Source organism: Protomyctophum parallelum (assembly GCF_964188405.1).
Source record: "Protomyctophum parallelum genome assembly, chromosome: 7".
In the NCBI taxonomy this organism is placed as follows: domain Eukaryota; kingdom Metazoa; phylum Chordata; class Actinopteri; order Myctophiformes; family Myctophidae; genus Protomyctophum; species Protomyctophum parallelum.
Window position 1 is genome coordinate 21,547,006 of NC_139705.1, and position 25,656 is coordinate 21,572,661.

Here is a 25,656-nt window from a genome sequence, read left to right on the forward strand (position 1 = left end):
CAGTGCAGGCCCCTGAATTATGCATCAATCTTACAAATAAATGTGGGACAGACCTCAAGGTGTTTGGATGCAGAAAAACGTGTTCCTCATATGACGATAGAAAGGAAAGACATTGTTCTCTCCATGGCTTTGACAGATAAGTTGGGGTCTGCTTCACAGGAGCTTTGCTGGTTCACCTAATGAGCAGCACCACACTGCAAAGTCCTGTTCACTTCACTCTGAGAGTGGCTTCACACTCTTGGAGTTGAATATTAAGTCTGGGGATTTTACTATGCAGGCAGATTCACATGGCTACTGGCCTGGTAACCGGGCAGGGATGTTCACTTACATTATACCAACCAAATGCCGGAGTATAATTTATATCTGCCACTTTTACATTTCACTTGCATTTCTTAACCTTTAACCAATGTATGTGGCTCGCCATGAGTCTGTCTGATGTCTCTGCACAGTCCCCCTGGCTACCCGAATTCCATTGCGTGGTGGTGGTGGTGGGGCGGGCAGGATTCAGGGGCTTGGGGCGGGGGTGATGGATGCCGTTTTAAACAAAAGTGTCATTTGTGGTCACACCAATGACAAGTGACATTAGAGCAGAGGGCTAGCCACCAGCCCCCCGCCCGCCAGGCCGGCACTTAGAAAGATTGGGTTGGTCTTGGATGGCCCAGGGATGGAGGGAGAAGGGAGAGCAGTGTTAGAGGACATGGTCGTTTGTCAGGCTGCACTCCATATTCATAGACAGACGCAGCACAGTTGGCTGTGATGATAGCACAGAGTTCCACCACCCCCATCAACCGCCACTTCTCTATTAGGCTGATAGCGCCCTGCCCTCCAGCCTCCTTGGGGGAATAGAAGTCAATGGAAATGGGACTGGCAGTGACTGGCGGGCGGGGGTGCTTGTTATTGGTGCTGCTGCTCTGGCAGGCAGTTAGTTTTACCACCGTCTCATCACAAAACAAAACAAAACGTCCACAAACCAAACCCTCGCCCAAACCCCTCCTCCTCCTCCTCCCTCGTCTTGCCCTCCCTCGGGGCCGTGGCCTAATCTAGGAGGGGAATCTGGCGTGTCTTTGTTGCTCTCTCTCCACCTCCATAGTCAGATTTGGGTTGATCCGCCTGTTTTTTTGCAAAGTGATTGAATTCCATACCTGAGGGCACAGCGTTTCTGGAAGGTGGTGCATGTGAGTGGGGGCGGGGGTGGGCGGTGGGGAGGGCTTTTGTTGTACATGGGTGTGTGAACGCCACTTTGAACCAGAAGAGCGTGGGGAAGGGAGATGAGAGAGAATGGAGAGGGTGAGAAGGAGGTAGGGGAGGGGTGCTACTGTGTAGGGAAAGAGTTGGAGTTAATGGGAACAGGCTGCAGGGGGAACATACAGAGTAGGACAGGTGAATGGAGGGACAGAGAGATGTTCCTGTACAAAAGATGTCACCTTGTCCTCCATTTCTCTCTCACGCACGCTCACTCGCCTTCTCTCTCCCGCTTTCTCTCTCTCTCTCTCTCTCTCTCTCTCTCTCAATTCAATTTCTATTCAAAGGAGCTTTATTGCTACGAGAAAACACACGTTTACGCTGCCAAAGCAAAAGTGGAACGACAAAACAAACACAAAACAATGCGTGTACACTTAAATATTAAATTTAAATGGGAATAAATAAAAGTGTAAACAGAGCTGTGTTGCATTGCGACTTAGAGAGGGAAGCTCTTTCTTTTGTCACGTGGTGTGTGGTGTGGACGATTTGTCCTCCCGTTCGTCTTCCAAGCACAACTTTGGGGTCCTGACAGCCTCCCCCTCTCTCTCTCCCTCGTCCTCTGTTGATTTACATGCACTGGCTTTACAGAAAGAACGTTCTCTCCGCCCCTGCCATCACCGTAGGGGCCCGAAGCCTGATTTATATTTTGTCACTTGCCCAAGCAGAAAATAGCCGATCTACAATCTCGAAACGCATGGCATGATTGACGATTATGTGCCACTGTGTGAGCTTGTACAGCGGCTGTCTTTGACGCTGGGCACCGTCGTACGATGAAGTAAAATTCAGACTTATAATCCTCCTGCACTGCAGTGGATGACTGTCTCTCACAGCCAAAACAAAACAGCTCTCCTCCTCTTCCTCATCCTCCTATGTGGCATCCCTCCATCCGTCACCGGTTGACAGACACACTATATGACATTCAGACAGTCACATCTCCAACAGGGACCCAGACTGTCTAACAATATAAGCCCAGCTGGCAACATACCAAGAGATGATTTTTTTTTTTTTTTACGAAAGGAGGTAAAAAGATTGGTGTGTGTGTGCGAGCACGCGCGTGCGGGGGTGGCTGAAGAGGGAGGATTGCGCAGGGAGTGGCGAAATGAGGAATCCGTTGTTGCAGATGAAAATGTTTTTTGTGTTTGTACACTGTAAAATTCAGGGTGTTAATTTAACTCCAACGGATAATTACTTTACTTGTTTATCTCCGGGACAGTGCACATTCATTAACATGTCAATCAACACACATGATTGCATGTAAATATGCCGGATTTAGCTAGAAGAATTTCCAATCGGTTGTCCCAAATACAATTATACCACAGTGATAAATGACAATTCAGACAGTTGCAAGCTTTCTCCGCAACACTCGTAACCAAATGGAACCATGAGGATCCATTTGGTTACATTTTGTACACTCTCTCAGAGTTAAATGAACTCTGAGGATTGACTGTGTGGTGTTTGCCAATGTGATATGGATGAGCTTGCAATGGCGTTGGTGTTGGAAGGGACTAGTTTACGGGCCGAGCTTGACTGATACTGTCGCAGTGTATTCAAATAACAAGGATCAGATGCAGAATCACGCACTCACACACCTACTGTACTTGACTGATACATCGCTTCAACAATAATTATGTAAATATCAAATTCAATATGGCTTTTTGTGTATGTGTGTGTGTGTGTGGGTGGGTGGGTGCCCGGTTTCCCTCTCGGTATAGTCCCACGTATCCCCAGAGGGGACGTTCTTCTGTGAGTACACAGAAGAACATTGCGGACTTGTGAGGAATGGAAATGCTTATAGCAAGGTTAAGGATCAGTGTTAGTGTCAGAATTATTGTTAGAATACTGATGCTGTCTGTATGAAGGCATGATGTACTGGAAGTGTCAGTCTTTACAAGTGTAACAATAATGTGATGCTGAGGGGTGTGTGTGTGTGTGTGGGGTTGTGTGTGTGTGTGTGTGTGTGTGTGGCTGTGTGTGGGCATTACCCAATCTGAGTGCAAGTCTTATCTTCTGGGCCGGCCCGTGCGTGCGTGCGGTGCTGTCCTGTTCACTCCCTGTCCTCGTCATCCCCGTCAGTCCCATCCCATTATCGCTGACAGCTATTTGTCTGTCATTGTTGACCTCAAAACAGCACAAACACTCTCCGTCACCACCGCAGAGATGCGTGGCCTAACCCCGTCCCCGGCTGAGCCGCAACAAAAAATGCAACATCGCTTGTGTGCCTCGACCGCAGTTTTGTATACGGAATTACGAGTTATTGTACGACCGCTCATCCCTCTCTGTATGCTGTGGCTTGTAAACCTTTTATGGGCTGATTCCAAATCAAACATTATTATTTATTCTTTTTGAAACGCGGTTTTATAAAGGCTTTCCCTGAATCATTTTGTCTTTGTGCAAGTCGTTTCACGAAGACCACATTCTCACAAAGCACCATCATTTGGTAATTACCGCCGTCATTAATTTAAGGTGGGGCCAGGAGCAGATGGGCAAGCAGCCAGGGAGCCATATCGTTTGCTCAACCTCCACTGCCCTTGCACGGATAGATAATACTTTGCACGTTAAAAAAGGGAAATGTAAAATGACTGTGTGGAGTCAGTGGGTTGGAGACCTTTAACAGCAGAGCTGAGTGGCCAGACCTTACTATGACATTATTATTATTATTATTATTATTAAATAACTGTGTGGAGTCAGTGTGTTGGACACCTTTAACAGCAGAGCTGAGTAGCCAGACCTTAACCTTACTATGACATTATCTGAATCACAAAGGTCACAACCTGCTCTAGAGAGATCAGCCCTCTTGATCCCTGCGCGCGCGTGTGTGTGTGTGTGCACGCGCGTGCACGCGTGTGTGTGTGAGACGCGTGTGAGTCTTTCGGTGTTGGTGCGCGACAGCATGCAGGAGGATCCCGCCACCATTGATCCCTGATCCAACATGGCGTGTCTCTCGATGAAGTGCAGTTGTAGCTTTAGCACATGCAGGGAGCCAGCAGGAGATTTATCAAAAGGATTAGAGGAGGTACATCTGCTTTTCAACCTCCAACACGTGCACTCGCCTCCGGGTCTCTCCGACGTAGCACGCAGGGAGGGAGTGGTTATGTGTGTGAGGAGGGTGGAGAATGATGCAGGTAGTGCTGGTTGGTGTGTGTGTGTGTGTGTGTGTGACGGGGGTTGTATCTTGTGCTGTGGCACGCTATCCTAACTCTCCCTCTATCCACCTCCTCCCCTACCCATTCACCTACCTCCTCGCACAGTCTTATCCCATCGTCTACCTTGGAATCCTCACTTGCCCCCTCAGTCTCCGCCGAGACGACAGACTGCCAATTAAAACCACCCCCAGCTACTTAAGGGGAGATCAAGGCAGGATCTTTTTTGGGGGCTTTCTGGGGCCCTGCTATACTGGCATATTATATATTATCTCACCAGGCTATGATTACCAGCCACTCTGTCATTATATTCACCACGCTATAGTGTACTCCTCCTGGGGGAGACTGGAGGTCTACTACGCGCCTCCAAATAGAGTGTGTGGTTGCTTGGGAGTGTGTGTGGGTGTTCTTTTCTGATGAACACGCGCGCGTGTTTGTGTGTGTGTGTGTGTGGGAGCAGGCTATTTGTGAGGAAAAAGGTATGTGATGATCGTTCAGAAAAGACGTGTTTAGGGCAGGGGTTAAGTTCACTGATTGGGTTACGGAGAGTTAAGGATCAGGTTTCTTGCCCTATTGACCCTGCTGACCCCCCCCCCCCCCCCCCAACCCCACCTAAGTGTATTCACTATGTGAAAATATAGTCATTGTGTTGTTTGCATGTTTATGAATGATGAAAGGTTGGGTGATCGACTCGCCCTACTGTAATGTCTGGTCTTTTAGTCAAATGATGTGAACTTCAGAAACATTGATCTCCTGTCTATGCGTCCCAGACGTGTGACTTGTTGTCTTGCCACGTAACTGCAGTGTGTGGACTTTTCATAATTGGTTTTGTTTTTAATCCCGACCGCAGAGCGACAACGTATACCACGGCAGGTCTGTATTTAACAAAATAAAATTAGTGAAATTGCTCTTCTTCCAAATTGGTAGGTATAGGCTGGCGTGAGACCTATAATTACTTGGGAATGTTTCAAACTCCCACTAATGTGAAGCAACGTCGTACACAGACACAAACACATCTGATGATGGATAAACAACGCTACTGTAGCTCGCACATAAGATCACTGAAAAACCGCTTCGCATAGCTCATCCTGTAGCACTGAAAGTAGTACTCTGCATCGTGTGTAGTGCGTGTGCGCGCGTGTGTACATGTGCGCGATGTGTGTGCTTGCGTTCATGTAAGTCAGTGGTTCTCAACCTTTTCAGGCAGGGACCCCCACAATAATCACATTTGAACTGGGGACCCCCCAACCCGAGGAGCAATTGTAGGAGTTGAGATATTACATTTATTGTGAAAACAGCAGATGCGAGGCGTTATAGATCGTCTATTTTCTTTTTTTGAGGTATTAAAAAGGTCTTAAAACTGGGACCCCCCCAAAATCATGTGGGGACCCCTGTGTGGGTCCCGACCCACAGGTTGAGAAACACTGATGTAAGTGACTGAGACATGCTCGGACCGATTTATTGCCCTGCGCCGTGGTCTCAGACATCAATATTATCACCGTATGTCATCTCAGTACAGCACACAAGACATGGAGCACACAATAGTCGCTGGGCTACGCTTCAGTGACCTGCCTCTCCGGAGAGCGTGGAAAGTAACTAAGTACTGTACTTAAGTACAATTGAGGTATTTGTACTTTACTTCATTTATTTACAAATACTTTTACTTCTACTCCATCTTCATCTCGGAACCAAATATTGTTATGTTCATTTATTTGAAAAGTTTATTTACTTGTAGATTTTGATTATTATTACAAAACCACTTAATGAACCACTCCCTCAGCCCTATCAGAGAGCCATAGCGTAAAACAGAGTTACGACATTGAGGGGGCAGAAAACAGCCGGGTCAGGTGGTTCATGTACTCGCACGAGCCCATAGACTCCAATCATTTCCGTATACTTCCGGTTGTCCCCTTTTGAAGGGACAAACGGGGACAAACCAATAGAAGTCTATATGTAGAAGAGACTGGAGCCCCATGAAGTGAACAGAGTTGTCGTAACTCTGTCTTACTCTATGGCTCTGAGCCCAATATACATTTAGGCTGTTTTAAAAAGATATTTTAGAAAACTTGAAATGGGACAAGTACGGTAAAAGTACCAATACCTTTGTACCTTTACTCAAGTACATTTTGAATTCTGGACATTCACTTGTAACAGAGTATTTCTACCTTGCAGACAGTATTGATGCCTTTACTTAGGTACCAAATGTGAATACTTGTTTTCCAACACTGCGTCACCACGTCAATTGGGTTTTCTCTAAAGGTGACGCATGTGCACGTGCCCCACTCAACACTGTCAACGTGCACGCGCCCCACTCAACACTGTCAACAGACACAAGATGCATGCAAGCTAAAGCTGACTCACATTCATGGCCACAGGACAAGTTTCAGCTTCCCTCCTGTATAATCCAGCCATTAAAGCAGAGCACAACAACACCAGGCAGACACTCAACAGATCACTATCTCTGTCTCACCACCACTCGTATATGAATGCATTAATCCACACGGGAAGCCAATAATTGCCATACTTTGATCAGAACATTGATTTAGTTTAGTTGATGATGAAGTTTGATGGAAGTCGTGTGCTGTATGAGTGTTTTGATAGGCGTTTTTATGGTTTAAAGCGAGGTCCATTGAAGTTGCTATATGGGAACTCAGCAGTGCACTCTTGTGGTCAGTCACAGTAATACCGTTGCAGATTGATGGCTGTCCTTTATGTGTATGTGTATGGATGGGGTGGAGGGGGTGCTTCACCATGTCAGTCAGGCGAATATCCAGGCTAAAATGAGCAATGAAAATAACCTAAAATGTCAACATGTGGGTTTTTTTTTGTAAAGAATGACCTAGACTACCTCATCATGCAGTAGCGTCAAACTAAAGTAGTGAAAATAGCAGATCTACATGCTTATGTTGCCTCACATCGCAAGGCGTTGTAAGCTTGTTGTATCGGCTATTTTCACCATTTTAAAATGTTTATTTTAAATGATAATAAAAAGAGTACGGTTAACTTGGACCTAGAACGTTTAAATTACAACCACTGTCTGACAGCATGCTGTCACATCACACCTTTCATTCATTCTTAGGAGGTAGGAAGGGCGGAAGCTATTTGAAGAGAGAGGGGGGGTAAGGCTTTGTGCCGCCCGCCTGCTGCCACAGCTGGCTGTTGTAGGCAGCGAGGGGGCATCCAGGCAGCTATAGGTAAGTAGCTAAGCAGCTAAAGCATACAGCCTGCAGGCAGACGCTCAGCACTAATGACCTGTGCAGCGCGAGGGTGGTGTAGAAGCTTGTTGCTGGCTGTCTTGGAATGACAAGCAAAGCATTAGTGCTGATCCCCCAAAGTCAATTCAGGAAAAGCGGGGAGGGAACAGGGGTGAAAGAAAGTGCGTGTGTGTGTGCGCATGTGTGTGTGTGTGTGTGCGTGTAGGCAAACATGAAAGGCAGGCATCTGCATCATGATGGACACAGGTACGAATCCAGGGAGACATGTGAGTCAGAGGAATGTTGCCCTTTCACGGGATTGACTGAACAGCGCTGTGTGTGTTTGTGTGTGTGTGTGTGTGTGTGTGTGTGCGTGCGAGATCTGTGGGCTTGTACATGTGTGAGAGAGAGGAAGTTGGCGGCCGCTTGTTTTATTTGTTTGACAGCTTTTAATGTCAAACATATAAAACATGTGTGTGCACTTGCGTTCTAGCGCACGCGTGTGTGTGTTGGGGGCACGCTTGTGATTGACCCAATGATCAGGTAAAGGAACCTCTCTACCTCCTGCTGGGAATACTGAGTGGAATGGCTCCAACTCTCTCTCTCTCTCTCTGTCTGTCGTTCTCTCTCTCTCTCTCTCTGTGTCTGTCTGTTCGTTCTGTCGTTCTCTCTTTCTCTCTCTCTCCACCTCCATCTCCTGCTCTGTCTCTGCCTCAAGCACTCATCACACTGTCTCCAATGGCCAAATAAATTGGCCATTTCTGCAGGCCTATGCTGCGGGGGAGTGGGGTGGGGGGGGGGCACAGCTGTGTGCAGCTCCTCGGAGATTCTGCAGAATTCATACTGCGCCTATCGCGAGGGAGGGAGGTGCCGAGAAAATGAAAGAGAAAGAAAGAAATAGAAACAGACACAAGACAGATGGCCGGCCTATCCGTCTCACACGCCACGACCCGAATGAAACGGCAGCGGCTGGGATATAACAGCGAAATCACAGCTGAGTCCCAAACACCATAATCATTATAAGCTGGTCTTTTGGAGCTCATGAGGATTTCCCCCCTCAGTGACTGTGAAATAAGCCGGCATCTCTAGTTTGTTGCGCTGCCACGAGTTGATCAATAAGCCATCAGATACTGAGCAGTGAAATGTCAACCCAGGTATACAGAGAAGGCTTCTAATGGCGTTTCAATGAGCCTGGTGAGAGAGAGTGACAGAGAGAGGGAAAGATCTGATGAGAGAAACGATGCTGAGAGTGATATATTCGGATTCTCCCGGTGCAGCCAGGGTCTCCTTAAATCATCTCAGTGACTCCGAGCTCTCTCAATAATGTATACATGAGCTGAGGGCAGGGTTTCTCCTCAGGATTTAGAGCCAGCCGTTTACAGTAGTTTGAATTCTCAATGCGCTGTGTGCCCCCAGGTCGATAAAGTATATTATATTCTGCGCTAACACTGCCATATGCCATAAAGCGTTCAGCTGACAAGTATGATTTCTCTACATTGTTGATCATCTTATTGTAGGACTTTAACCAGTCTGATAACTCATTTTTTTTGTTTTAAATGAAAACACAGGAGTAATATTCCAGTATAGCAGCAGCACAGTTAAACCACAGATGTTCAATCAATACATGTCATACATCCTGTGGTCCGTGATGTCTCTGTTCTGTCTGGGCCATGTGAGGGGCAGGTGCCTGCTTCACGGACCACTACCCCCTCTCTTTCTCCCTCCTGCTCACTCTGCCAACAAACCTGGCACATCTGTGCCCGTCCTGGGAGTCTCTGTGCCAACCGCCCTTCTCCTATTGTTCTCCTCTTGAATGCACCCAACAACACCCAAGGGGGAAAACGGGGGCTGGGTATTGTGTGGCGTCACCTACCCCGCCCGGTAGATTATCTCAAGACACTAAAGACACTCTTAGCCTAGATTTTAAGAAGCAGCCATTGATGCTCTTGTTTTGTGGTGAAAATACCAAAATAGCAATAGCCACCACGAGCTCCTTCCTCTATCGGGTTCAGTTTCCAACCGCAGTTAGACAATTATTGATTGGACTCAGCAAGGTGGATAAACGCAGTACGCCACATTTTCTCTGCAGTGTTATTAAGGATTATTATTGACTATGTCAAAAATATATTTTGTTATCACATACATGTTATGGAAATCAATATACTGCCATCCGGGTGAATGTATATCTTAGAAGTTTATTCAGAAGAACAGCAACAAACAATTAACATCTCTCAGTCTAGCAGGCATAGCCTGTATCCCTCAACCTTCTCTCTCAGTTCCATCTCTCTCTTGTGGTCTCCCTCCCACCAGTCTCCTGAGCTTCCTCCTATGTCCTCTCTTATACCCCAAAAGCAGGTCCACAGATTTACATGACCATTACAAAGGTACAATACAATGGCTGTCAGGCCCAGCAGGGTCTCATAACAAACAATAGGTGTGACATAGCCTTTTACATACAACTTGATTTGATTGAGACAGGCTTTCAGGCCAAGGTGTCGTTTCTCACAGACACGACCAGACAGACTAGCTGGCACCATATACTATATAGATTTGAGTCTTCATATTTCCCACAACAATCCCCCATTTCGACAATCTTGTCGATATAGAAATATATTTTGACAATTTTGTCGACATTACAGAAATATGAAATAAAACGAGTTACATACAGGCCTTAAGATTACATACAAACAAATACATGCCTAAAATCATAATTCAAAATTAATTTCACGAGAATACATAATTGAATATGGACAAAATAAAACATAAATTAACATTCATTTTCTAAAGGGAACATATCAAATACTGGCCACATATTTGACTGTCGAAAACCCTGAAATCAATGCAGGTCATAATAATAATAATAATACAACAGTCCAACAATTTGGACTATGATAAGAAGCACAAAAAGAAAACATTAATTCATTCATTCTTATTCTCACAATACAGTTATGGAAAGATTCACCTGAAAAACATAATTACTCTATTAAATGTACCTTTACATTTTATCACCTATGTGAATACATACAACATTAGCGTCTGACTATGCAAGTAGAACATGTAACATATATGACAGGCATCCCCGCAGGTTTATTTTTGTATTGGTATATGCCATATATACCTAATCACAAAGATAACAGACACTGATTCCAAATCTTAAAACGGCTTGAAAGTCCACAATTCCATACACCTCTATTAGATGTCTAATATTTTAACCAAGCCAGGCTGCAAAAGTCCACAATTCCATACACCTCTATAGGTTATATTTTTAAAGCAGCCATTTCCCATGTCTATGCATGTCTATGCATTGCATCTATACACTGTCCTTTTACTGCGACTCCAAGTTACCTCTTATGTTCCCATTTCTAAATAGACAATGGCCATATACTGTATATTCACAAAACATGGATCCTTTGACATAAATCAACCCATAAGTTCATATAATATATGTCAACCAAAAGGATCAAATCAACACCACGTAATAGAATACATGTCAAGTCAAATCAGTATCACTTAACATAACAATCATCCAATAGGCTACTCTATTAAATATTCAAAATGCTAAATAGAATCAATTCCCTTCAAAAAGTCAAAAGCCTACATTATGTGCACAAGAAAGGGTTCTAGACATGATAAATGAACATCTGCAGTTTGTTCATTCAACATGGTCCAGAAAATCCACTCATGTGAAACACAAATTATTTATTATCAACTTTACTATTTTTATTCTCTTTTCCCCCCACTCTCACTTACATACACAAGTGTCTGTGAGTGAGAGTATATTTCCAACATAGCAAAAATAGCAGATCATATATTGAAATTGTAATTTAGCTTACTATTAACTAGTACCTACATTTGAAAACTGGGACTGGTGTCACATGGATTGGTGGAGTGACAATGGTCTTACCCTACACTACAGGCCCAGTCCTTTGAAATACAGCCTGGTCAAAAGACCATGGCTGCCGGTTGATTAGACATAGGCCTAAGCCACAGGTGAGACCCCCCTCAAGGTGCAGTATTTACTTTTGTTTTTGTTTCTTTCATAAACTTGACTTACCTATATTTAAACATAAAACTACTTTTTTTACTTTGTAAGCTATTTCCTCCTAATTGTAATGTGACATAATCAATTATATCCTGAAAATACAGATTAACATGAATCCAACATATTATGCTAGTGCTGTGAAACATATATGAAGCTAGCAGTACTGCGTCGTCACTTGGAAACAAGTTACTTAAAACAAAACACTTGTGGAATACTTCCACGCTAGTCTCAAATGTCTTAATGATCAATAACATTAATCAGCTTAATTATGGTGAGCTAGTTTTGAAAGGCTCTTGTCAAGTTGCATGCACCGTTTAAAACACAGAAGATCCCTGCAATAAGTCATAAAGACAAAACAATTAAAAAATAAAATAAACCAAAAGGATCCATTTGATTGCCTTTGTACTATTAACACTAACATTAACAGTTTTTTTCATTTTTAAGGAACGCTCGATAAACTATATGCCTACAAAAAATATTTTGAATGCTTTAGCTTCACAAGAAAGATTTTGACAATGCTTAATAAAGGCTTGAATCCGTGGCACACACATCCTTTTGTCAAAATGTCATCTCAGGATGTTTTAAATGTGATTGAGTCAATGTGTTCTTGCATATTGGCACTAAATAAATGTATACAAACAATTTGTGATATTCGTCTCAGAGTCCAGCTAAATAACTTTAGAAACAGAGGTTGACTCAGCAGGATCTCATTGTCCCCTGACCCTTACTAAACAAATGCAGCAGGGCTATAATTTCTGGACATTTTGAATAAAGTCACTTGTCATCAAACTTGCTAGAAGTGAGGGCGCTAGACAGGTTCACATGTACTGGTCTGGTATTGTTGTTGCATTAGAATGGAAAACAACAAAGCTGTTGGCATTTACCTCCCTTGGGTTTATTTCCTGACTGCTCGTGTGGGCAGTTGTGACGGATATGATCCCCACTACCACAATTGTAGCAAAGGTTCCACCGTCTTCTCTCTTGGTCTCGCTTCTGCCTTTGATGAAATCGCCATCCATTTTGCCTTCCGTGATTCCTGCACTGTTGTTGTTGCTGGAAATGCATCTGTTGTGCTGGAACCTGCTTTTGTGGAACCAGCTCCTTGTAGACTAGCATCTGTGGTGTTGTCATAGCGTGCCCCTCATAATACATCAGTTGTGCTGTTTCCAGCTTCTTCTTCCGCGTGTCTTCCTGTGTGATTTCACACCTTTCTGCATGTTCCGCATGTGACCAGACAGGGTCGAACTCCATACTCTCCCAGCCTATGCATGATGTCATGACTCTATCATGAATTGATGGCAACAATCCATGTACCAAAACACTTTTTAATAGGTGGTTGTATGCTGCAGTACCATGGGTCAGGCCAGCATGCCTGTTGAAACATTGCTCCATCCTTGTTCTGTAGATGTCACAGCTTTCATTATGTTTCTGCTTAATGGAAAGGATCTTTTTCCAATCTGTACGGACTGGGTAGGCATCCCTTACTCTGGAAAAGAGGCCATGTGCATTCTGTAACTGTCCTGTGACAATTTCCTTCCTTGGTCCATTTACATCAAAATTTCAAAACGCCTTTCAGGTGTGGCCATTTCAGTTTGAAAACTTTGCGAAACACTGTTTCCAACTCTGTTGCGGATGGCTGATACATCAATATTAAATCCAACACGGATGTACACCAGTGTTCTACATTTTCAGTCGGACATGGGAGATCTTTCACAATTCCACTTAATTCTTCTGGGGTCCATGAGTTGTGTCGGACCTGGACTGTTTCAGAGTAAGCATCATAGATTTCCTCTGCAGCTTCAGCAGGAGGTTGTGGATTTGTAGGATATGACATTAATGGAAATGTCTGATGTGGCCCAGCTTGGCTGTGTGTGTTGATCTTGTGTGGGGGGTTGGTTGTCTTACTCTCCTTCTCCTCCTCCATTGGCGTGGTGCTGGTCACATCAGTCCCTGCCTCCTCCATTGGCGTGGTACTGGTCGCCTCCATCACTGCGTCCTCCATCGGCGTGGTGCTGGTCACCTCGGTCACTGCCTTCTCACTGCTTTCATCTTTTGCTCCCTCTTCCATTGGTTCCTCTGCCTGGGGGTTGGTTTGATGAGAAAACTCTTCCAGCTCTATTTCCCTCCAGCTCATAAGCCACTCATGTGCACAAGGATTGGCAGTGTGTACATCTCCGTCTTCCAGTCTGGAGCCATCACAACTGACGGTTCTTGCAATTGTGTGGTTGTCTAACTTTTGTAGGGCTGTGACAAGCTTCCCCAGGGTTCTACTCAACTTATCCTGTAGATAAAGTACTGTGGCTTCAATCTGTTTCCTTGTCCTTTGTCCTCTTAAGTATAGTTGCAAAAACATCTACTTCACCTTCATGTCTTTATTTCAGTCCTTGTGGTTGTGTCGCCGCAGTATGGTTAGTTTCCCTTTTGCTTGATTTGTCTTCCATCTTCTCGAACTGTTCCTCCAAAAATCGTCGGAAAGATTTGTTAGTCCTGAGGTTCACTTGAATGGAGTTATCCGCTTCAGCAGAGTAATCCAGTCCCTATTCGGGCGCCAAATTGTTATGGAAATCAATATACTGCCATCCGGGTGAATGTATATCTTAGAAGTTTATTCAGAAGAACAGCAACAAACAATTAACATCTCTCAGTCTAGCAGGCATAGCCTGTATCCCTCAACCTTCTCTCTCTTAGTTCCATCTCTCTCTTGTGGTCTCCCTCCCACCAGTCTCCTGAGCTTCCTCCTATGTCCTCTCTTATACCCCAAAAGCAGGTCCACAGATTTACATGACCATTACAAAGGTACAATACAATGGCTGTCAGGCCCAGCAGGGTCTCATAACAAACAATAGGTGTGACATAGCCTTTTACATACAACTTGATTTGATTGAGACAGGCTTTCAGGCCAAGGTGTCGTTTCTCACAGACACGACCAGACAGACTAGCTGGCACCATATACTATATAGATTTGAGTCTTCATATTTCCCACAACATACATTACCGGTACTATTCATTGTATGCTGCATGAGTGATGCAAAGATCTTGCTTTGCACTGGTGCTGTAAGTAACTATACAGTCACCATGTGTTGGCTTCCCTGTTTGGATATAGATTACAATGTTCCACTGCGAACAGGGAAACCTTTTTTTAATTTCCAGAATGCCTGTTGTAAATCTTTCTCTTCGCCCACACATAACCTGAAAAAACAAAAATTGTCACTGATTGGCCAATTGGACATGTGAAGCATGCAGCTGGACATTCTGAACGTTTTGCAGTTGGGACCTACACTAGTAAAGAATAATGTCCACCTATAAGTTCTTGTGTCCTAATGACACACAATGTATAAGGCAGGTCCACGGGGTGGGCATGAATTAACATACTGGGAGACATGTGAATTATTAGCGAGCTCATTTTAAAGCTACAATCTGAGACTCATTTTAAAGAATGGGTAGGACAGACTATGTTAATTTACATTTTCTTATGATCGTCATGTATAACTGCAATTCGTGGAAGCTTGTGTGGGAAATAATTTCACCCAAAAAGACTCCTACAGAGGTGATGTTTGGTCTGTCATTTTGGACAATTGAAAAAACAAATTGAATAAAAATGAAATCTTCCCATTTTGCAATGGAACGCAGGCCATTCCTATGTAGCTTTATTTTTGCTTATATTTCTATATCAACCCCCATCTGTTATTTTAGCCTTGCCAGTGTACACACACACACACACACACACACACACACACACACACACACACACACACACACACACACACACACACACACACACACACACACACACACACACACACACACACACACACACACACACACACACACACACACACACGTAAAAAATTTAATGGGATTGGGGAGGTTCATTTCATTGTGTGCGTGCGTGAGTACATATGCTTGTGTTTGCGTGCACATATCCACTGAAATGAGGGTGGTGCGGAGAATGATAGCAGATTTATCAAGGCCAAACAGACTGGCGAATTACTCCAAATAGGCAAATCATCCCCTCTCTCTCTCTGTCCTTTGATCTCTCTGTCCTCCTCTCTATTTCCAGCCCTCCTCCTCCTCCTGCTTTGTGTTTGTGCCTCACCCCAAGGCCAGGGTTTTTCCTCACCTACATCTCCCCCACCTGCAGAACGGTGTCATTTTGCATTCTGTTGCTCCGCCGATTGGCTATTACCGTTAGCGTTATCGCTCTGTGGATGCGTGTAAATGGGAACGAGGGCAAGCGTGCCAGCGTGCCGTGTGGCTGCTGCTGCACACAAACATAATTATGCATGTGCATAATCGCTGCTGTCAGGCAGAAACCTTGTTTCTCCATATTGTATATGTTTTAATGTTTTGTTAAATGAATGCCCTGCTTCACCATGCAAGAGTGTACATGTATATGCGGTGCGAGTCGGTGGGAGCATGTAGACCGGCTGTTTCCTCAATATATATTTTCCGCCGACAGCGAGGGTATACTACAGTACATGCCATACAAGCATGCATGCTCATTATTATGCACAATACATACTGTACAGACACGGCGAGCTGCGACGCTAGGCCTGTTGTTGGCATTGTCCCTGCACTGCAGCCTGTTTAAGAGCTCCGATTATGGCCCCCGGGAGTGTGGCAGCAGCATTCCTGGCGTGTCACAGGATTGAACTACATCCAAAATCACTGCCCTAAGTCCTCCCATGCAGCTCTTCCAGACAGCCTGTCTGTCACACACACACACACACACACACACACACACACACACACACACACACACACACACACACACACACACACACACACACACACACACACACACACACACACACACACACACACACACACACACACACACACACACACACACACACACACACACACACACACACACACACACACACACACACACACACACACACACACACACACACACACACAGATCAGGTTCACAGGGTCAGTCAGGAGAGAGGGGAGGGAATATGGCGATATGGCAGAGTGAAGACAAACAACTCTCCTCATAAAGTTCCAGACGACAGCAATATAGTTATCACTGGTGTTACAACATGTTTAGAGTGTCTGTATCCTCTGGGATCACGTGTAGGGAATCTAACATGTCCCACCACTCATTCAAAGGGCAATCCCTCCCCCCCTTGGCTAAAGGAGATAATTAGGTTTCTGGGCTTTAGGCAGAGCTACAGTGCTCTGCAACATTCACGTGTTTGAATTCTGTGTGTGTGTGTGTGTGTGTGTGCGTGTATGCATGGATTCCTAGCTAGCTGATCAGTGTCATAGCAGGCCAAGGACCTCAATCCTCGAATTTGCACAACAACAACACAACAACTATGTCATTTTATGCCTTTTTTTTAAGAGCAATCATCTCTCCAGGCTTTAGGATAAGTGTCACACCAGACTGGCCAATAGCAACACTCCTGTCCTTCTATCATGTAGGTTCTCCAGTACAAACTGTTTAGTTTAACACCAAATTAAACATTTATAAATGTGACAACATACTGTACCCCCAAATTATGAGTCTTAAGTACACACCAATGCAACTCCTTGTAATGCCTTGCAACACTACCTGCAACTACTTACTTGCAACCATTATCCCCAATGTTAGTTGCAAGGAGTTGCACTGATCATGTGGCCTTAAAACTGTTTTGTTACAAGGAGTATCAACCAGTTGCATTGGTGGTGCGTTCTGGCCTTTAATATCTGCACACATTTGACTACGTCTTAACCCAGTCTTTAGGACATTTTACAGAGTTTAGGGTCAAATAGTTTTGGTTGATGTGGATGGATGGGGGGGAAGATGGGAAGAAGATGGTAGAGACGATGGGCACATACACTATGTTATCAAATGGCGCGCTACTCTTTCATTGCTGTAGGTAGACATTTAACTGCTTCCATGTTGTTATTAGGGCTTGCCTCCTGGCGGAGACCGTTTCTAGTTTTATATGGTTTGGCTGAGCTGCAGGGTTACGTCATTGTGCAGAGGTGATCCCAGTGCACCACACACACACAGGCGCGCGCGCGCACACACACACACACACACACACACACACACACACACACACACACACACACATGCGCGCGCACAAGCACACACCAACTTGTTAAATTGTGTTGGAACACCAGCGCATACGGTGATAGTTTGATTTACAGCATGTGCCGGTCCCCAAAGAGAAGTTTAATTTAATGAGGTAATTAAATGCTGGAAGGAAGCAGTCACACTTTGATTTATATACACGGACAAACAGGCAGACACAGACACGAACAAACACAAACAGGCCATCGCTTGACGGGCGGTGCGAGCTCCAAGGACACACACATCCTTGCTCTCTCTATCTGGAGACACGGTTCCATTCAGCTCTAAGCAGTTCAGGTGTCTCTGCTGTAAAAAGACAGGTCCTTCTCCCTGGACGGCCATTGTGTTCATTGCCTGCCTGATTGCCTACCTGCCTCCACGACCCATTTTAACGGCTGGAACGCTCTTCGTGTTCAAGTACAGACTCACTGGGGAACTGCAAACATTACCTCTGTGCTACTCCAACTAACTGGGGCTGGCCCGGTGTCACTCCCCGTAAGCAGGCCACACACGTACACGTGCACACACACACACACACACACACAGAGGGAACAAGCACTGGGGCTATGCATCAACGTGCCATGATAAATGCAGTCAAGAGACGGTGTATTAGTGGTGATGTTAGTGGACGCAGCCCCTAAGGAGGAGCTGCCTTAATTCATCAGTCATGTGGGGGGTAGGAGTAGGAGGAGTGGGGGAGCTGACTGTACCGTAGGCCTCACATCTGGTCCTAACGCAGCACACATTCAGCCTGAGCACCGTTCCCACCACAGCACAGCAGGATGTACAGTACAGTAGCAGAAGCTATCTATATATATTTGAAAATGTGACATTTTCTTGAAAAGATGCACCTAAATGCCTAAAATAGGGACGCCTATTTTGAAAGTGATGATTTAGATGGCAATGATTTTAGTCATTATTGCTAAAACATTAACGTGTCAGTTTTGACATTGGCCAGTGGATTTGGGGCAAAGACTTCAGTGTGTCTTTCTTCTAGTTTGAGACCTTTCGTCGTGGCTGGATTTTAGTAACATGCCTTGTCGCTGTTATATCATATAGTACGTTATAAACCCTTTTGTTCCCAGTGTTGTTGTGAACATACGGCATCAATATTAGAACCAGGCATGACATGGTTCTGACAAGTTATATATCTACTAACTAAACACATACATACGGAGAATGACATCCATGTTAAAAAAAAAAGAAAGAAACAAGACTAAGTGCACACCTTTTGTGTGTATGTATCATGAGTAAGTACAGTATGTCTTGACTATATACGCGATGAGGTTGGTTACTTTATTAGCTCACGTTGTGCGAGTACTGCAGGCAGGAGAGCCTGTCATGAGTCAACCATTATGAGCTGAGATGATGAGACAACCAGTACTGTACAGTCCACCAGTGCCTGGAACACCAACCGTCATCAACAAGCACATTTCCCCATGTGTATGACCTCTGTGTGCATGTACATGCACATGCATTATTTCATGCATGTGTGAATGGATGTGCGTGTGTTGGGTTCATGCAGTGGAGTTTATAATCAGGATCTACAAGCTCACAGTGTGTCACATTGTGATGCTTGGTGAGCTTGTAGATCAGCTATTTTTGGCGAGAAAAAACTTGCTGAAGCAGAGGTAACGATAGAATCCTCTTCGCCCTGAGGCCTACAGATGTGCACAAATAGGCAGATGGGCTTTGGCTGAGACAGCACATTCACTCACTCAATTCTCTCTCTCCCTCCCCCCCACACTCGTCCATGTGGAGGTCGTGTTAGTTTTCCTGATCACATGTGGCTGAATCAAAGTTAGGAGAAAATGCAGAGGTAAATCACACACGCACAATAAAAAAAGATTGCCTTGAAAAAGCGGGTAGGCTGGGAAATTGGCGGAAACTAATTGTGGTAAGAATTGAAGCGAGAGAGAGAGAGAGATGGACTGGAAAGCAGAGAGAGAGGGAGTAGCTTAGCGTTTAGCGCAATCCCAAAAAAGGAGAGCGGGAGAGATTTAAGTCCCTGGGGAATTTGAAAAGCTGCAGCAATCCAGTTGTGGCCATTAAGAGGCTTAATCTAAGAGGGTGCTGAAGCAGAGTTTTGCTGTGTGGGCTCCATCAGTATCATCCTTGACAGAGGTTATGCATAGGGAGAAGACAGAGGGGAGGGGCCACGGGGAGAGGAGGGGCCACAGGGAGAGGAGTGATCACGGGGAGAAGGAGCCGTTGATCATAATGACAGCTGGACACCTTTTTCTAAAGGAGAATTAAACACTGACTTCTTGCGTGCGTGTGCACAGAAACGAATGAATCATAAGACTCATTCCGCCGCTTGTGTCACCCGGGCCATTTTCATTGGGGTAAAACGCCCGCCAGCGCACGCACGCACGCACGCACACACACGCACACGCACACGCACACACACACACACACACACACACACACACACACACACACACACACACACACACACACACACACACACACACACACACACACACACACACACACACACACACACACACACACACACACACACACACACACACACACACACACAACCCAATGGAAATCCACTAGAAAAGCAAGTTGCATACAGTCCTGGTCTGGGCGACACAAGTGGCCTATGATTAATTTGTTTCTTAATTAGTACATAACTAAGCTCAAGTGTGTGAGTGGGCCTGACATGGAGTTATACGCACGCTATGAAGCCTGTGATGAAACTCATTATCATGAAGCTGCAGATGTCTCCTAGGAGAGAAGGAGAGAGAGAGCGAGAGAGAGAGAGAGAGAAAAGGAAAGGAGAAGGCAGTTGGATGGGAGGTGTTCGCTGCTGCGTTTGTGGGATTATTTTCCTTTGTTTAATCCCTGTTCCTCTCTCCGTTGTTTGATTTGAATGTTTTTGCACAATGAAACGAGCACAAACACCGGGGTATCACAGGTGTTTTCCGTATGCACGACAATTCTACTTATCGCTTTAGATCTGTAAAGTCTGATTTATGCTTCGTTGCACATTGTGTCCTGCACCAAAATAGCAGATCTACACGCTCACAATGCTGTTATATGTTAATATCAGACAATAATATCAGGGGGGTGATGTTATCGAACATATCTCTATGTATGTATGTATGTACAGTATGTATGTATGTATTTGGTTAAAATGGGTAGGGTTTAAAAAAAGGCAAAAGCATGCTCTGTTGCACTGGCCTAAAAGTGGGTCCTTAAAAACTGCTTCAACTTCTGAGATGTATGTATGTATTTAAAAGGGGGGCTTTTTTGTAAAATCCCAGCCCACAATACCTTAATATATATAAAAAATAATTACAAAATAGGGTTACCAGTGAAGGGCAACATGCCTATTCACTGGGGACTATGCAAGGCAGAGGCGTCCACCGCCCCAATGTATGTATGTATGTATACTTGAAAGTCATTTTTTGCCACTCAGTAGCGTTCCTGCAGAACGCCCAGGGATGATCACATGCATACCCTACACTCAGTATATGAAGGTCACAACAACACATTGCAATGTGACACATTTCAGATCACCTGTTTTTGCTACGAATACAGGTGTGCCGTCTTATCTTGACTTGTGATGGGTTGTGCTGCACCACCTGCATATCTCCCAGGTCTGTATTAGGTCTGCAGGGAGGTTTTGCCGAAGCCAAAATGCTTATGCACAGCAATTGTTGCTCATTGTACCGTATTGGAATTCAATGGCACTCTCTCACAGGGATCAGTGAACCATCTATAATAAGCAACACAGTGCATGTTTGTTTTCGCATCGCCAAAGCAAACATGAGGAGGAGTCACAACAACAATAAACACACAATTCACAGGTGTTTATTGTCACGTCATCCCAGGTTTGATTCCGGTTGAAGAGCTGCCTTTACATCTTGCTTTTTTTTCTCCTCTCCATGCTAATGAAGCCAACCACACGCCACTCCTAAACTCCTAACTGCTTTTGAGAGACACTTTTTGATTCATACAGTATAGCTGTGGTAGCAGTGGCTCAGGAGATAGAGTGGCCGTCTTGGAATCGGAAAGACTCCCGGTTCCAACCCCGGCTAATCCAGGCTGCATGTTGAAGTGTCCTTGAGCCAGATGCTTCTTGAACCCATAGGGATGTCCCGATCACGTTTCTTTTTGCTCCCGATACGATTCTGATCATTTGTTTTTGCTGATACCGAGTTGTCCTGATCGGATATTTATATTTTTATATGCCATATCACAATTAGGCCTACAATATCCAAAATCACAGACAATATCCAGTCTAATATCATGGATATAAGATTGATACTATGGATTTGAGATAGATTTTTTGCTCCCGTTCCGATTCAGATCATTTGAAAATGACTTGATCGTCCCTGATTTCTGATCACGTGATCAGATCGTGACAACCCTAACACTAGCCTCGGAAACCCAGACGTTTTTATTTCCAGGGAGAAAGAAAAAAGTCTGGGACCGAGTCCACTTAAATTCGGTATAGAGTAGCGCAAACGTCCATCACACACGCTGCTGATTTATGATCGTCTGCACCTTTGTTAAATTTGATGCACACACACACTCCTCTCTCTCTCTCTGTCGCTCTAATTAATTAGTCTCATGTCGTGCAGCTGCGTCTAGAATCGATCTCCCGAGGGATCCTGCCAGGAATGCAGCGTGAATGTAACGCACATTGCATTGGAGAAAGGCACCAACGCTGTCAGGTGTATTTGAGTCATACATTAATGCTCCCTATCTCTCTCTCTCTAGGAGGTATAAACAGGGCGGGGGCTGCAGTGCCAACGTTCTTGCGGAGCCCAGCCATGATGCAACCACACCTGGACATGAAACAGTTCCTGCAGTTTCCCATGGAGACTGCTCCACCTCCACACAGCATGGGCCTCTTCCACAACTTTAACACAGTGAGTTGACCATGTACACATACGTCAGAAGCACACACACGCCATGCACGCACGCACGCCGCGCATTACATATTCCTGTACTACTCCTGTACTACAGTACTACTAACATAGGAAAATGTGTGTGGTTGCCTGTTGGTTATTATTATACCTTGTACATGAATGCATTTCATTGTATCCGTCTTAAATGTAAGGACCTCTAGAATTATGATAATGTACAACTACATAATAATTATTATGATAATTGTACAACTAACGATGATTATTATTCAATAATCATTGTCTTTTATAATTTCAATGGGCAAGGACATTCAGTATGAGTTTTTCACCTGACAACGATGATCTGATTTCTGGGACCTGTCATGTGATGCATCAGCATGACATATCTATAATGACATCTGACTATCTAGGACATATCAATGACATATCTATGACATATCAATGACATATCTATAATGACATCTGACTATCTAGGACATATCAATGACATATCTATGACATATCAATGACATATCTATAATGACATCTGACTATCTAGGACATATCAATGACATATCTATGACATATCAATGACGTACGACTCCAAATCCGGGCAAGTTTTCTGCCCGATTGACTAAAATGAAGGTGAAATATTTCTGAAAATATGAAAGCAAAATGTGGAGGTCTGGAGGTAAGCTACTTCTGTGGTTTATCCAGCAGTGTGAACAAGACAATTGGCACTGACTGGTCTAGTGGTTTGCGTGAAATACACATTTTTATATTTATTTTATTATTTGTTTACACAATGTCGTAAAAATGAGTTATTTAGCAGTTAGCATGTAGCGCAGCATGAGCACACACACACACACACACACACACACACACACACACACACACACACACACACACACACACACACACACACACACACACACACACACACACACACACACACACACACACACACACACACACACACACACACACCAAAGAGTGTTCTATAGCCTACACGATTTTACAGTTAAGCCTGTGTGAATTATGCAAATCACAGAGACTAGACGGTGAATGACACACGACATGCACACAATTAACGCCCCATTTCTGCAGGCGGCAACAATAAAATATAATGTACATGTCCATACAACAAAGTATAATGTAAATCGGGCTATCTCCATATTTTATAGTACGTCTTATGTTTCGGTCACATAACTCACAACTAGATCGAGACCAATAATAGATTGAGCTCTATTTTATTTATAAAATGCAAATAGAAAGTGTGATTATTATATTTGATCTTGACTTCCAGGCTCTGTTATATATACATTACTCCCTGCTCAGCACATTAGAATACGTTCCATTTCAGATCAGGGTGATATATTATGTACATCTATAACTAAACCACCCAGGCGCAAACATTTCATTCGTTTTTTCATAAATGAATGCCCCACTTCATCTTGTGTCACACAATAGAACTGAACAGTTAGTAAAGTAACTAAATACATCGCTTACTTAAGTACTGTTTGAGTATTTCCAATACTTTGGATTCACTTTTACTCCACTACATCTCAGATCCAAATATTGCACTTTTACCCCACTACATTTATTATACAGCTTTAGTTACTAGTTATTTTGTAAATTTGGATTATTATTACAAAACACACCAACTACTTCAGCCCTATAAGGCTATACATTTGGGCCATTTGAAAATAGCAGCTCTACAAGCTCACAATGCGTTGCATTTGAAAACTTAATGAGACATTCTGCATAATGCTTTTACTTTACAAGTACATTTTGATGCCAATACTTTTGTACTTTTGTTAGTAGTATGTAAATTTCAAATTCCGGACTTTCACTTGTAACAGAGTATTTCTACACTGCAGTATTGATGCATTTACTTAAATTGACATTGATTTTAAATTGGGGGTCACAGAGATAGAAATGCCATTAAATGGGGGTCCATAGACTAATGCATGTCAAACTGGGGGTCCATGAAATTAAACTGGTTGAGAATCTCTGCTAGAGCCGTAAAAATCTTCTCTTATGGGGGTCCCTACTCCCTGGCATATCTTTTCAAATGGGGGGTCCGCAGGCTAAAATTTGTGCCAATTTGGGGGTCCTTGACATGAAAACGTTTGGGAACCAGCTGCTTAAGGACATACAAGGTTTCCGGCTGACAGCGACACTAGTACAGAAACCTTTCCAGCCCTGTGGACTTCAAACAGCCATTGGGTATAAATGCTTTGTTTGATGTCATGGATTCTCTTGGGGGTTTTTGCTGCGCTGAGGAGCTTTGCTGTTTGAGGTTGGAATTCCTTGTTCAGCGGGCCATGACTGAACGAACGTTAACGTCCCGATCAGTTAGTGTCGTACCACTGGGATATTATTTACCATTTCATCTACTCAGCGTTAATGCGCCGCGTTCCAACCCCCAGACATTGGGGAACACAGACTGATCTTCTCTAGTCAGCAATATGTCAAACCAGCGGACTATATACTGTATATGTGCAGTATATAGACCAATGTAATTCCGGGGGATCACGGGCCTGTGACATGTAGTGTGTGTGTGTGTGTGTGTGTGTGTGTCATTCATACTCGACAGCTATGCAGTGAGCTCTTGTCCTGTATGTGACCTGTGCCCTGAGTACATGTGTCACTACAGGGATAGTAACAGCAAACACCACGCTAGTTCAAAGAGACCCATTAGCCACAGTTTTTAATAGCCCCCGTCCCCATGAGACCAGTCAAATTGAACTCGGCAGCTTTGTAGATTCATAGTTGCGGTAACTAAACCTCCCGTTTTGCACTCTTGCACGTGTCGCACTGAACTCTGTCATCAAGGCAGTGAAACTGTCTCTGTCTCTGTCTCTGTCTCTCACACACACACACACACACACACACACACACACACACACACACACACACACACACACACACACACACACACACACACACACACACACACACACACACACACACACACACACACACACACACACACACACACACACACACACACACACACACACACACACACACACACACACACACACTCATTTCCCTCATGTCTCCCAGTTCCAGTTCCACTGCAGAGCAGGTCGACAAG

General features: G+C 44.3%; 1 protein-coding gene across 2 annotated transcripts in view; it reads left to right on the forward strand.

Annotated features, from left to right (window-relative positions):
- Positions 1-25,656, forward strand: part of znf385a (zinc finger protein 385A) — a 100,178-nt gene that overhangs the window by 33,514 nt on the left and 41,008 nt on the right. For both annotated transcript variants that reach the window (XM_083768565.1, XM_083768566.1), the window contains one exon: positions 22,426-22,577. In XM_083768565.1, the coding sequence (XP_083624691.1) occupies positions 22,426-22,577 (152 nt within the window). The remainder of the gene's footprint in view (positions 1-22,425; positions 22,578-25,656) is intronic.